We start from the raw sequence: 12,926 nt of genomic DNA, 5'->3' as shown, positions 1-12,926 counted from the left end.
CTTCTTTATAGCATAGCAGAGTGAACTTATAAAATCATAAATCAGATCATGGCACTCTGCTGCTTCAAAATCTAAGTGGCCTTCCATTGAATCTAGAGTAAAAATTAAACTACAAAGTTCAACATGATCTGGCCCCTACTAGAAGACTTCATCTCCTTTGACTCTGGGTGCTTGGCTTGCGCTCCATCTACACTGGGGTGTGTGTTCTATTCTGGGACCTCTGTGTGTCTGGTTCTCTTCCTGCTCTGAGTTATCTTGGTTTTGTCAGGGTTTACTTCTCAGTTCAAGTTTTATCCTTTTGGAGAGGTCTTCCCTGGTAACTCCAAACAGTGTTATCACATTACTCATTTATTTTTTTATAGCACCATCTGAAATAATTTATTGGATTATCTACTTGTTTATTTTCTTCTCCACTGGAAGGTAAATTACATGAGAATGAAGATTCTGTTCTGTTTGCTCATGTGTATCCTAGTACCACGAAAGGATCTGCCAAGCAGTAGGCACTCTCATAAATGTGTTCATGAATGAGGGAATGTCTAGTACCGTCTCCTTTTACCCTGAAGGCAGAGAAATTAACAGTCAAAGGAGGTTTGTTTCCTGCTAGAGAATCCTGTGTCCTTTTCTATGCTTAGGTGCTAAAGAACTATGTCTTTCCCTGAGCGCAAGCTTTGTTTTTCTTTATTGTGTTAGTTTCCTTTCCTTCTGCTTCCTCTCCCTGCACTCTTTAATCCTAACTGTCCTCTTCTGCCCACAGCCCCAAGCTACCTCCAGATGCATGTTATATTTACTTTCCCCCATCTTTTGTGTCTATTTCTTCTTACTGAAGTCTAAATCTTCCTGATTTTTAAGTCCTCTATATTGTGGGCCTGTGCCTTCTAACCAGCCTTATCTCTACTCTTTAGTTCTATCAGCCTAATCTCTACTCTCTAGTTCTTCAGAGTCTTTTTTTTTTAACTTTTAATTTTGGAACAATATCAGTCTTACAGAAATATTGCAAGAACAGTACAAATAATTTCTTACCCTTCACTGAGATTTTCCTATACTGAGTGTGTATGTGTGTATTTGTGTCTTAGTCGTTCGGTTGGATCTGACTATTTTGACCCCATGGACTGTAGTCCCAGGCTCCTCTGTCCATGGGATTCTCCAGGCAAGAAAACTGGCTACCATTCACTTCTCCAGGGCATCTTCCTGACCCAGGGATCGAACCAGGGTCTCCTGCAGGTAGAAACTTTACCATCTGAGCCACCAGGGACGCCCTTCCTACACTTTTACATTTAATTTATCCTTTCTCTCTCCATACATACACACACAGACAGACACACTTTTTCTGAACCATTTGAGAGTGAATTGCATGTGTAACCAGAGTACACTTGTCAAAACCAGGGAAACTGATGTCTCCAGTACTATCATGTAATTCTAAGATGCTGCCAATTTTCCCCACAACAAAGGTCGTAGCAGTTTGGGGGCAGGTCAGTGCTGTTAGATCCCAACCCAGGATTACATTTTACGTTTAGTTGTCATGTCTCTTCAGTCTCCTCATCTGGGACATTTCCTCAGTCTGCCTTGTCTTTCATGACTCTGGCTTTTTTTTTTTTAAACAAAGTTGTGATAGGTTCAGGTGAACAGTGAAGGGACTCAATGGATATACATGTATCCAGTCTGCCCCAGAGTCCTCTGGTGGCTCAGATGGTAAAGAATTTGCCTGCAATGCAGGAGACCTGGGTTCTATCCCTGGGTCGGAAAGATCCCCTGGAGAAGGAAATGGCAACCCACTCCGGTATTCTTGCCTGGGAAAGCCTGTGGACAGAGGAGCCTGGCGGGCTACAGTCCACGAGGTCACAAAGAGTCAGACATGACTGAGCACACACGCACTCTCCCCAGACTTCCCTCCCATCTAGGCTGCCATATAACTTTGAACAGAGTTCCGTATTCTATGTGGTAGGTCCTTGTTGGTTATCCATGTGTCCATGCCAAACTCTCTAACTGTCCTTTCCCTGCTGTCCTTAACCCCTGGCAACCATAAGTTTGTTCTCTAAGCATGACCTTGACATTTTTGAAGGGTCACAGGTAATCATGTCTGCAGAATATTCCTCGGTTGGATACGTCTGACATTTCCTCATGAGTAGATTCATGTAGGACAGGAATATCTCAGAAGCAAGTTGTGGTCTCAGTGATTACACTAGAGTCACAAGCCAGTTTTTAAAGATATTTAAAAAAATTTTTTTTGCTCTTGATAACATAAAACATACCACCCTAACCATTTTTAAGGATTCAGTTGAGTAGTGTTAAGCACATTTGTATAGTTGAGTAACCAACCTCCAGAACTCTTTTAAGCAACTCTTTCCTTTCCCTCCCTTATAAAAATGTTTACTTAGGTTGTCTTTTCTATGACTTGGGTTGTGATCATTTTCTTCCTTTGCTCAAATCATGTTTAGTTTTGAAGACCTAGCTTAAATTTTAGTTGCAGTCTCTCTGACTAGTGTAGGGGCCAGAAATCTTGACCTTCTTCCCTTCTAGGTTCTCTGACTGGTCTGATAATTAAGTTGACATAAGACAGATTAGGGCTTCCCAGGTGGCACTAGTGATAAAGAACTTACCTATCAATGCAGGAGATATGAGATGTGGGAAGCTCCCCTGGAGGAGGGCACAGCAACCCATTCCAGTGTTCTTACCAGGAGAATTCCATGGACAGGAGCCTGGTGGGCTATAACCCATAGGGTAGCAAAGACGACTGAAGCAATTTAGCATGCACGCAAGACAGATTAATAGATTAAAAAATTGCATATGTGGGTTATTGTTTAGTCACTCAAGTCGTGTCCAATTCTTTTTGACCCCCACAGACTATAGCCTGCCAGGCTCATCTGTCCATGGTATTTCCCATGCAGGAGCCCCACAAAAATATGAGACTCCCAGCAGTGAGGTAATGGAGGCTTATTTGCCATCCTGATCTAGGGAGAAGGGGAAGGGAGCCTGGGGCTTTAAAGGGGAGGAAGAAGACAGTACATAGGAAGATGGGAAGAGCAGATGTTTGGTAAACAAGTGTATGCCGTGCCATGCCCTGTGATGAGTCTTTCTGATACCAGAATTATCTCTGGTAATAACTCTTCTGGTACATACCTCCTATCTAAATTCTTTTAGTCAATTAGGAGAGAAGCAAAAAAGCTTTTCCTGATTCTGCTAGGTCTTTGTCTTCAGCTCAAAACAGTTTACATGTAAACTGGTCCATTTGGGGTGACATATTTTGCTGGCCCTCACTACTGTAGCCCACGGTGATCCATACTTCTGGATTCTTTTGTATAATTAAGAACTTAATCAAGTTTCTTTAAGTAGATAGTTCACTTCTTGGAAGTGTGTTGAACTTTCTGTGTGATTTCCTTTCTTCTCTCTGGTTGTTTCTGAATGCTCTTCCCCGAAACCTCATTTACCCTTCACAGTGCAACTCACATGCCACCATGATAGCCCATCTTTCCCAGACTTTGTCCTCAGATGAATTTCCTCCTCTCACTTAGAATTATTAATAATTGTAGTTTCATCTCTACTCCTTATATATCTGTTTTAGTGGGTCAGAGTCTGACTTATGTTTAGATGCATAGCTGTTTGTCTCTCCCACTGGATTTTGAATAGAATAGGGGTCATATTTTATTCATCATACTCAGTATGAGGTATGGCACATTGTATTCAGTGAGGGCAGGGACATGATCTGTTTTGTAGATATCTATTTCCTGAGCTGTCACTGCCTGTAGGAAGTCTAAATAATTGTTGAATGAATCAAGTGAATAATTTGGATTGAATCAGCTCTTCCTTCCATGTTGTCGTTCACTTGTTAAGTTCTCTCTGACTCTTTGTGACCCCATGGACTGCAGCCTGCCAGGCTCCTCTGTCCATGGGATTTCCCAGGCAAGAATGCTGGATTGGGTTGCCTATTCCTTCTCCAGCGGATCTTCCTGACCTAGGTATCAAAGCTGGGTCTCCTGCTTGACAGACAGATTCTTTACCACTGAACCATTCCTTCTATAGGTTTTATTAAAGTGCGAAATTTATGTTTGATTTGGGTAACTTTAAAAAAAGAAATCACTTCTGGCAGCATGCGTTAGAGACTTGGTATAGTAATTTGAAGATGGCTTTTTGAAGGTGGCCTGGGAACCTAAGTGGGAGTCAGATTAGTAACCAGATTGGAAGGGCCTTTAAATGAAAAAAATATGAAACTTTAAATCTCCACATGTAATGGTATCTTTTATAAAAATTTTTTCTCTCTTTGGTCTATAGTTTTAAAATTTTTACCTATAAAACATACTAATTTTCACACTATTTTCTGTTGATTAGGTGGATTTTATTTTGTTAGGTGGTGATCTTTTTCATGAAAATAAACCTTCAAGAAAAACATTGCATACCTGCCTCGAGTTATTAAGAAAATATTGTATGGGGGATCGTCCTGTACAGTTCGAAATTCTCAGCGACCAGTCAGTTAACTTTGGTTTTAGTAAGTAAGTATATTTAAATGCTTCAATGAATGTTTCCTTGTTTCTATGATATATAACATTTCCTATGTAAGATGCATGAACACATTAACAGTTATTCATCTTCTCTTCATTATGAGCTATTTCCTTGGCAGTTGTAGTTCTTAGAATTTTCTGTACATTATTGTATTAATTTGTGTTTCCCTAATTAATAGTGAGATTGAGTAACTTCTCAGATTTTTATTGTAATTTTGGAATCTCTGTTCATATCCTTTGTCCATTTAAAAAATTTGGATTTTTTTTTTTTTTTTTTTGCTTTTCATGTTGAATTTGCAAGAGTTATTTATATATTCTAGATACCAAGACTTTGTTAGGCATATAGTTTTTTTCCTAATCAGTGGATTGTCTTTTGACTGTTCACAGGACCTTTTGTTGACAGAAATACTTAATTTTGATGTTCATAGTCAAATATGTGACACGACTGAGCGACTTCACTCTCACTTTTCACTTTCATGCATTGGTGAAGGAAATGGCAACCCAACGCCAGTATTCTCGCCTGGAGAATCCCAAGGACGGGGGAGCCTGCTGGGCTGCCCGTCTATGGGGTCTCACAGAGTCGGACACGACTGAAGCGACGCAGCAGCAGCAGCAGCAGCAATAGTCAAATATGTTGTTCTTTAAGATTTGTGCTTTTGGGACTTACTGACAATATTTACCTAGAACCCCAGGTCATAAAGATACATCGTTCTTCTTATACATTGTGCAGGTGCCACACTGCTTTTAGTTAAAATGATCTCAAAGTTGTCTTCTGCCTATGCCAGTGTCTCGGTCTTTTCCTACAAGACACTGACAGTTTTGAAGTGTACTGATCAGATATTTTGTAGAATGTCTCTCAATTTGGGTTTTTCTCATGATTAGACTAGGGTTATTGGTTTTGGAGAAAGAATATTCCTTATAGGTGAATTGCCCTTCTCATAGCATATTAGGAATATATGCCATCAACATGACCTGCACTGGTGACATTAACCCTGGTCACTTGGTTAAGATGGTGTCTTATAGGTTTCTCCACTATCAACTTAATATTTTTCTCTTTCCATTCACTCTTTTTTAGAAGTGGGTCTCCAAGTCCAGCCCACACTCAAAGAGGGAGTTACGTTTTGCTTCCTGGAGAGAGAAAGGAGTGTCAAAGAATTTATGGGCATGTTAAAGCCACCACTTACTAAAATTAGTAAAATTTTAGGAGAGGCTCTGCAAGTATTCCCTTTCTCTTTAATGTTTGTCCAGTAATTTTAGCATTTGCCAGTGGTTCTTGCCTACAGCTATTTAACTGTAGTATCCTCATGGTGATTTCCTGTTTCCCACATTTTTTCTGCCATTTATTAATTGAAATTCTTCTATAAAGATCTGTCCCTTGACCCCATTTGTTTATTTATTTATTCAGTTGTCTATATTAGTAGGAACTTATTAAATCATTTATATCAGTATGAACTCACTTTTTTCCTTTGAGTTGTAGTTTAACATTATCTTGATAATCTGTTTTGTTGCTCAAATAAATTGTTCCAGCTTTAGCCATTGGACACTCTTTCAGACGGGCCTTGTGTCCTGGCAACGTACGCTAATCTTTTTTCCCCATCTTTCTTACTTTTTGGCACTGGAAGATGCTCCAGGCTAATTCTGTATTTTCCCAAGCTTTATACTCATGGAGTCTTGGTTCCTTTTGGAATGGTATTTGGAAGCTAGAATCTGGATGCTTGGCATGCACATGGCTACTTTCTTCTGGTGCTTCTAGTTTCTCTCAGTGCACCGAACTTAAATATATATGTGTAAAAATGTGTGCGTATGTATATGTGTGTGTGTGTGTATGTATATATATGTGTGTATGTGTACATATAGGTATATGTGTATATGTACATACACATACATATATATATATATATATATATATATATATATATATATATATAAAGTAACCCATGAAAACAGACATCAGTTTAGTCGCTCAGTCATGTCTGACTCTTTGTGACCCCATGGACTGCAGCACGCCAGGCCTCCCTGTCCATCACCAATTCGTGCAGCCTACTCAAACTCATGTCCATCACGTTGGTGATGCCATCCAGCCATCTCATCCTCTGTCATCCCCTTCTCCTCCTGACTTCAGTCTTTCCTAGCATCAGGGTCTTTTCCAGTGAGTCAGGTTTTTGCATCAGGTGGCCAAAGTATTGGAGTTTCATTTTCAGCATCAGTCCTTCCAATGAATATTCAGGACTGATTTCCTTTAGGATGGACTGGTTGGATCTCCTTGCAGTCCAAGGGACTCTCAAGAGTCTTCTCCAACACCATAGTTCAAAAGCATCAATTCTTCGGCACTCAGCTTTCCTTATGGTCCAAATCTCACATCCATACACGACTACTGGAAAAGCCGTAGCTTTGACTAGACAAGATCTTTGTTGGCAAAGTAATGTCTCTGCTTTTTAAATATGCTGTTTAGGTTGGTCATAACTTTTCTTCCAAGGAGCAAGTGTCTTTTAATTTCATGGCTGCAGTCACCATCTGCAGTGATTTTGGAGCCCCCAAAAATGAAGTCTGTCACTGTTTCCACTGTTTCCCCCTCTGTTTGTCATGAAGTGATGGGACCAGATGCCATGATCTTAGTTTTCTGAATGTTGAGCTTTAAGCCAGGTTTGTCACTTTCATCGAGAGGCTCTTTAGTTCTTCTTCGCTTTCTGCCATAAGTGTGGTGTCATCTGCATATCCAAGGTTAGTGATATTTCTCCTGGCAGTCTTGATTCCAGCTTGTGATTCACCCAGTCCAGCATTTCTCGTGATATACTCTGCCTAGAAGTTAAATAAGCAGGGTGACAATATATAGCCTTGATGAATTCCTTTCCTGATTTGGATCCAGTATGTTTCGAACCATATCCGGTTCTAATTGTTGCTTCTTGACATTCATACAGATTTCTCAGGAGACAGGTGCGGTGGTCTGGTATTCCCAACTCTTTATGAGTTTTCCACAGTTAGTTGTGATCCACACAGTCAAAGCCTTTGGTGTAGTCAATAAAGCAGAAGTAGATGCTTATTTGGAACTGTCTTGCTTTTTTGATGATCCAACAGATGTTGGCAATTTGATCTCTAGTTCCTCTGCCTTTTCTAAATCCAGCTTGAATATCTGAAAGTTCACAGTTCACATACTGTTAAAGCCTGGCTTGGAGAATTTTGAGCATTACTTTGCTAGCGTGTGAGATGAATGCAATTGTGTGGTAGTTTAAGCATTCTTTGGCATTGCCTTTCTTAGGGATTGAAATGAAAACTGACCTTTTCCAGTCCTGTGGCCACTGCTGAGTTTTCTAAATTTGCTGACATATTGAGTGGAGTACTTTTACAGCATCATCTTTTAGGATTTGAAATAGCTCAACTGGAATTCCATCACCTCCTCTAGCTTTGTTTGTAGTGATGCTTCCTAAGGCCCAGTTGACTTCGCATTCCAGGATGTCTGGCTCTAGGTGAGTGATCACACCATCGTGATTATTTGAAGATCATTTTTGTACAGTTCTTCTGTGTATTCTTGCCACCTCTTCTTAATATCTTCTGTTTGTTAGGTCCACACCATTTCTGTCCTTTATTGTGCCCATCTTTGCAGAAAATGTTCCCTTGGTATCTCTAATTTTCCTGAAGAGATCTCTAGTCTTTCCCATTCTATTGTTTTCCTCTATTTGTTTGCATTGCTTACTGAGGAAGGCTTTCTTATCTTTCCTTGCTATTCTTTGGAATTCTGCATTCAAATGGGAATATCTTTCCTTTTCTCCTTTGCCTTTCGCTTCTCTGCTTTTTACAGCTATTTCCATTCTTATTTCTTAACCTATTTGTGTATATATATATTTTAAAAAGGAGTTTATATTGGGAGATAAATTTTTGGAGATTTTTGTATGTAAGAAAATGAGTAGTTTGAACTTTGGATTGATAATTTGGCTGAGTATAGAATTGGATTTCGAAAGATTCTTACAATTTTTAACATATGTCCTTGTTTTAAAAAATTCAAAGCACTTGTTAAAGAGATTGTCTTTTCTCCATTGTATATTCTTTCCTCCTTTGTCAAAGATAAGGTGTCCATTGGTGTGTGGATTTATCTCTGGGCTTTCTGTTTTGTTCCATTGATCTATAGTTCTGTCTTTGTGCCAGTACCATACTGTCTTGATGACTGTAGCTTTGTAGTATAGCCTGAAGTCAGGCAGGTTTGATTCCTCCAGTTCCATTCTTCTTTCTCAAGATTGCTTTGGCTATTCGAGGTTTTTTGTATTTCCATACAAATTGTGAAACTATTTGTTCTAGTTCTGTGAAAAATACCGTTGGTAGCTTGATAGGGATTGCATTGAATCTATAGATTGCTTTGGGTAGTATATTAACTTTCACTATATTGATTCTTCCAATCCATGAACATGGTATATTTTTCCATCTATTTGCGTCCTCTTTGATTTCTTTGATCCCACTCCAGTAGTCTTACCTGAGAAATCCCATGACAGAGGAGCCTGGTGGGCTATAATCCATGAGGTTGCAAGAGTTTGACCTGACTTATCAGCTAGACAACAGTAGCAAATTTTTTCAAACCTTCTTTCCTGTTCTCTTTTTGAAAATTATATCTTACCCACTTTTTAATATCCCCTATAACTTTATTTCTTTGTACTACATTTTGGATAATTTTCTCTTCCAGTTTACTAGTTCGTGTAGAAAAATAGAACAAAAAAAAATAGGGAAACCCTGAAAAAGAGGACTACTAAGTAGTGTTTAGCTCAGTTCTGCTGCTGCTGCTGCTGCTAAGTTGCTTCAGTCGTGTCTGACTCTGTATGACCCCATAGACGGCAGCCCAACAGGCTCCTCTGTCCCTGGGATTCTCCAGGCAAGAACACTGGCGTGGGCTGCCATTTCCTTCTCCAATGCATGAAAGTGAAAAGTGAAAGTGAAGTCACTCAGTCGTGTCCGACTCTTTGCGACCCCATGGACTGTAGCCTACCAGGCTCCTCCGTCCATGGGATTTTCCAGGCAAGAGTACTGGAGTGGGTTGCCATTGCCTTCTCCATAGCTCAGTTCAATCCCTATCAAAATTCCAATGGTAGTTTTCCTGGAACTAGAACAAGCAACTGGTACAGGAAAAGGTGCTCAGCATCACTAATCATTGGGGAAATGCCTATGAGAACCACAGTGAGATACTACCTCACACCTGCTAGGGTGTCTGTCATCAAAAAGATAAGGGAGAACGTGTATTGGGGAGGATGGAGAGAAGAAGAGCCTTGCGCACTATTCAGAATGCCAATTTATGCAGCCACTGGAAAACACTGGAGGTTCCTCCTCCAACATGGAACCACCGTGTGATCCAGTAGTTCTCCCTCTGGATATATATCCAACGGGAATGATAACCGTATCTTAAAGAGATAATCTGCACTCCCACGTTCATTGCAGGATTATTCACAATAGCCAAGATAAGGCAGTGGTGGCAACAGTGCACATGTCCATCAGTGGAAGAATGGATAAACATGTAATATATATATGTGTGTGTATATGTAATACATACATGTTACTCAACTGTGAGAAGAGACATCCTTTCCGCTGAGACAACATGCATGGACCTTGAACGCTTTATGCTAAGTAAAATAAGTCAGAAAAAGAGACAAATAATGTGTAATATCACTTATACAGTATAGGAAATCTGAATTCATATAAATGGAGACTGGAATGGTGGTTACCAGGGCCGGGTTTTGGGGGGAAAGTGGAGATGCTGGTCAAAAAGTATAATTTCAATTAAAAAAATGATTACATTTCTAGGATCTAATGAACAGCATAGTATTAGTTATAGTTAATAAAGTTTCTAAGAGAGTAGATCTTAAATGTTCTCACTAGAAAAAGGAGATGGTAACTGTGTGACATGCTGGCAGCTGTTGAAGGGGAGTGTGTGTTAAGCTTACAGTGGTAGGTAAGTTACAGTAGTTATCATTTTGCAGTATATAAATATATCAAACCAATTTGTATACCTTAAAGTAACACAATGTTGCATGTCAATTATACCACAATAAAGCTGTAAAAAAGTATATTATAATGCTACAATAATAAAAAATGTGGTGTGACTCATGAATTGATAGGCAGATCATTGGAAGAGTATAGAAGTTCCAGAAATAGCCTCAATACATGCAGGAAATTAGTATTTGATAAAAGTGGTGTCACATATCTCCAGGAAAATGTAGCTTATTCAATAAAAGAACTAGAGGAAACTGTTAAGCATTTTAAAAAAATCTGGATGTGGAAAAGACTTTTCTGAGTATTGCACAAATCCAGAATCCATAAAAGAAAAGATTGATGCTTTTGTCTTTGTAAATTTCTGCATGGCAAGAACTGCCCATGGAAGTCAGAAGTCCAGGTTCAACCAAAAAGAACAATTAATTCATGGCAAATTAAGGTCTAATTTTCCCAATAGATAAATAATTTTTTCAAGTCAGTTAAAAGAATTTCATGAGTTAATAAAAAAATAAGGTACAGAATATGGACATCATTCACTGAAAAGGAAATAGTGACATTTAAACATATTAAAAGAATATGAAAGATACAAGATGAAGTATACTGAGATATTTTTCTCTTGTAGGATTTATGTACATCAGTAATTCTCAGTCCTGGTTGTGTATTATCTTTTCCTCAGAATCTTAAAAAATACTGATGCCCAGTCTCTAGGTCAGTTAATCTCCCTGATTGTGTCTCAGACATTGGCTGATCTTCAAAGATCCCTAGAGAATTTTGCTGTGCAGCTAGGGTTTAGAACCACTGGCATAAGATTGAAGAAGTTTGATCATATATTGTATTAGTGGAGTAAGGGGAAATGGTCTCATGCATTGCCATTGTATTATATGGAAGTTATGCCACCTCAATGTGGGGAAATTGGCAGTAACCAAATTTACAAGTATAGGTGTACATTTTGACCTGACAGTTTCCTCCTAAATAATTTCCTATACTCTCACAAGGGCACCTTTGTACAGGATTACTCACTGTAACCATTTGTGAAACAAAAGACTAGAAATGGCCTAAATGTCCATTGATAGGTATCTACTTCAACACATTATAATAATCCATACAGTGTCTGGCTAAGAAAAGCCACAAGGAAGCTCTTTATATACTGATATGGAATGATTTACTACAAAGTATGTTAAGTGATAAAGGCAGGGTCCAGAGGTCTCTATTGTGCTGCCATTTGTGGAAGAAGGAAAATGTATTTGCTTTACAGATTTAAGATATTTTTGCACAGATAAAGTAGAAATTGCTAGTGTCATTTCCTCTGAGAAGAGGAGCTTGGTGACTAGGGACAGGAGTAGTGTGAAAATTTGTCATACAAGTAGTGAGTGATAGAACTGGAACTTTTTTTTTTCCATTTATTTTTATTAGTTGGAGGCTAATTACTTTACAATATTGTAGTGGTTTTTGCCATACATTGACATGAATCAGCCATGGATTTACATGTGTTCCCCATCCCGATCCCCTCTCCCGCCTCCCTGTCCATCCCATCCCTCTGGGTCTTCCCAGTGCACCAGCCCTGAGCACTTGTCTCATGCATCCAACCTAGGCTGGTGATGTCTTTCACCCTTGATAGTATACTTATTTCAATGCTGTAGAACTGGAATTTTTAATCAAGGTCTTTTGTATTTCAGAGTAGTATTTCTTCCTCTCCCACTTCTACAGTACAAATACAGAGCTTACACAAAGACTTTCAAAATTTTGAAAGCCTATTAGCTTTTTATTCAGATAATCAAATCATTTGTACAATTCACAAGCATCATATACTGTAAGGTTTTCTTTTCAAGTGCAGTACTTTGAGATCTTTTCAGACTTGAATTATTGCCTATGATTGATTTTTTTTAGTTTTTAAAATTTTTTTTTTAAAGCTCCAAACTAGTAGTCATCTGCCAACTTAGATCATCCAGTTTGCCTGTAACTGTATTAAGTTTTTGGAGGAGGAAAATAGAGGAAAGAGCTTTTGTCTCTTACAGAAACTTTTTCTTTCTTTCTTTTTTAAGGTTTCCATGGGTGAACTACCAAGATGGCAATCTCAACATTTCAATTCCAGTGTTTAGTATTCATGGCAATCATGATGATCCCACAGGGGTAATTATTGTGTTCTTAAAGTTTGTTGAAATTTTAGAAATTTTCTGTTTAATTTCTCTACGGAAAACATTTTTCCACTTCTTCCCAGCAACTTTTAGTCAGATTGACTCAGAGATTCAAATTGACTTTTTGACATTCATATAGGCTTTTATACTGCTTTTTAGATACTTAAAAAAATCTGAGATAATAATTGATGTGTGAGATATGCTTTTATTTCTTGAGTGCCAAAGTTAGCAATAAGTAACCAGTAGAAGGAATAACATTTAGGAATAAATAAATGTTTGGAATAACCTAACATTTGTATAATGCTTTACAGATTACCTGGTGCTTTTATCT

At 38.6% G+C, this 12,926-nt stretch overlaps 1 protein-coding gene across 5 annotated transcripts in view; it reads left to right on the top strand.

Annotated features, from left to right (window-relative positions):
• Window positions 1-12,926, top strand: part of MRE11 (MRE11 homolog, double strand break repair nuclease) — a 74,794-nt gene that overhangs the window by 4,469 nt on the left and 57,399 nt on the right. For 4 of the 5 annotated variants that reach the window (XM_043890176.1, XM_043890011.1, XM_043890101.1 and 1 more), the window contains 2 exons: window positions 4,324-4,484; window positions 12,503-12,590. In XM_043890176.1, the coding sequence (XP_043746111.1) occupies window positions 4,324-4,484; window positions 12,503-12,590 (249 nt within the window). The remainder of the gene's footprint in view (window positions 1-4,323; window positions 4,485-12,502; window positions 12,591-12,926) is intronic. The other variant, XM_043890319.1, reaches the window with a different exon arrangement.

This window comes from Cervus elaphus, chromosome 1 (genome assembly GCF_910594005.1).
Source record: "Cervus elaphus chromosome 1, mCerEla1.1, whole genome shotgun sequence".
In the NCBI taxonomy this organism is placed as follows: Eukaryota; Metazoa; Chordata; class Mammalia; order Artiodactyla; family Cervidae; genus Cervus; species Cervus elaphus.
The sequence above is the reverse complement of the archived record's forward strand: the minus strand, read 5'-3'. Positions and strand labels throughout refer to the sequence as shown.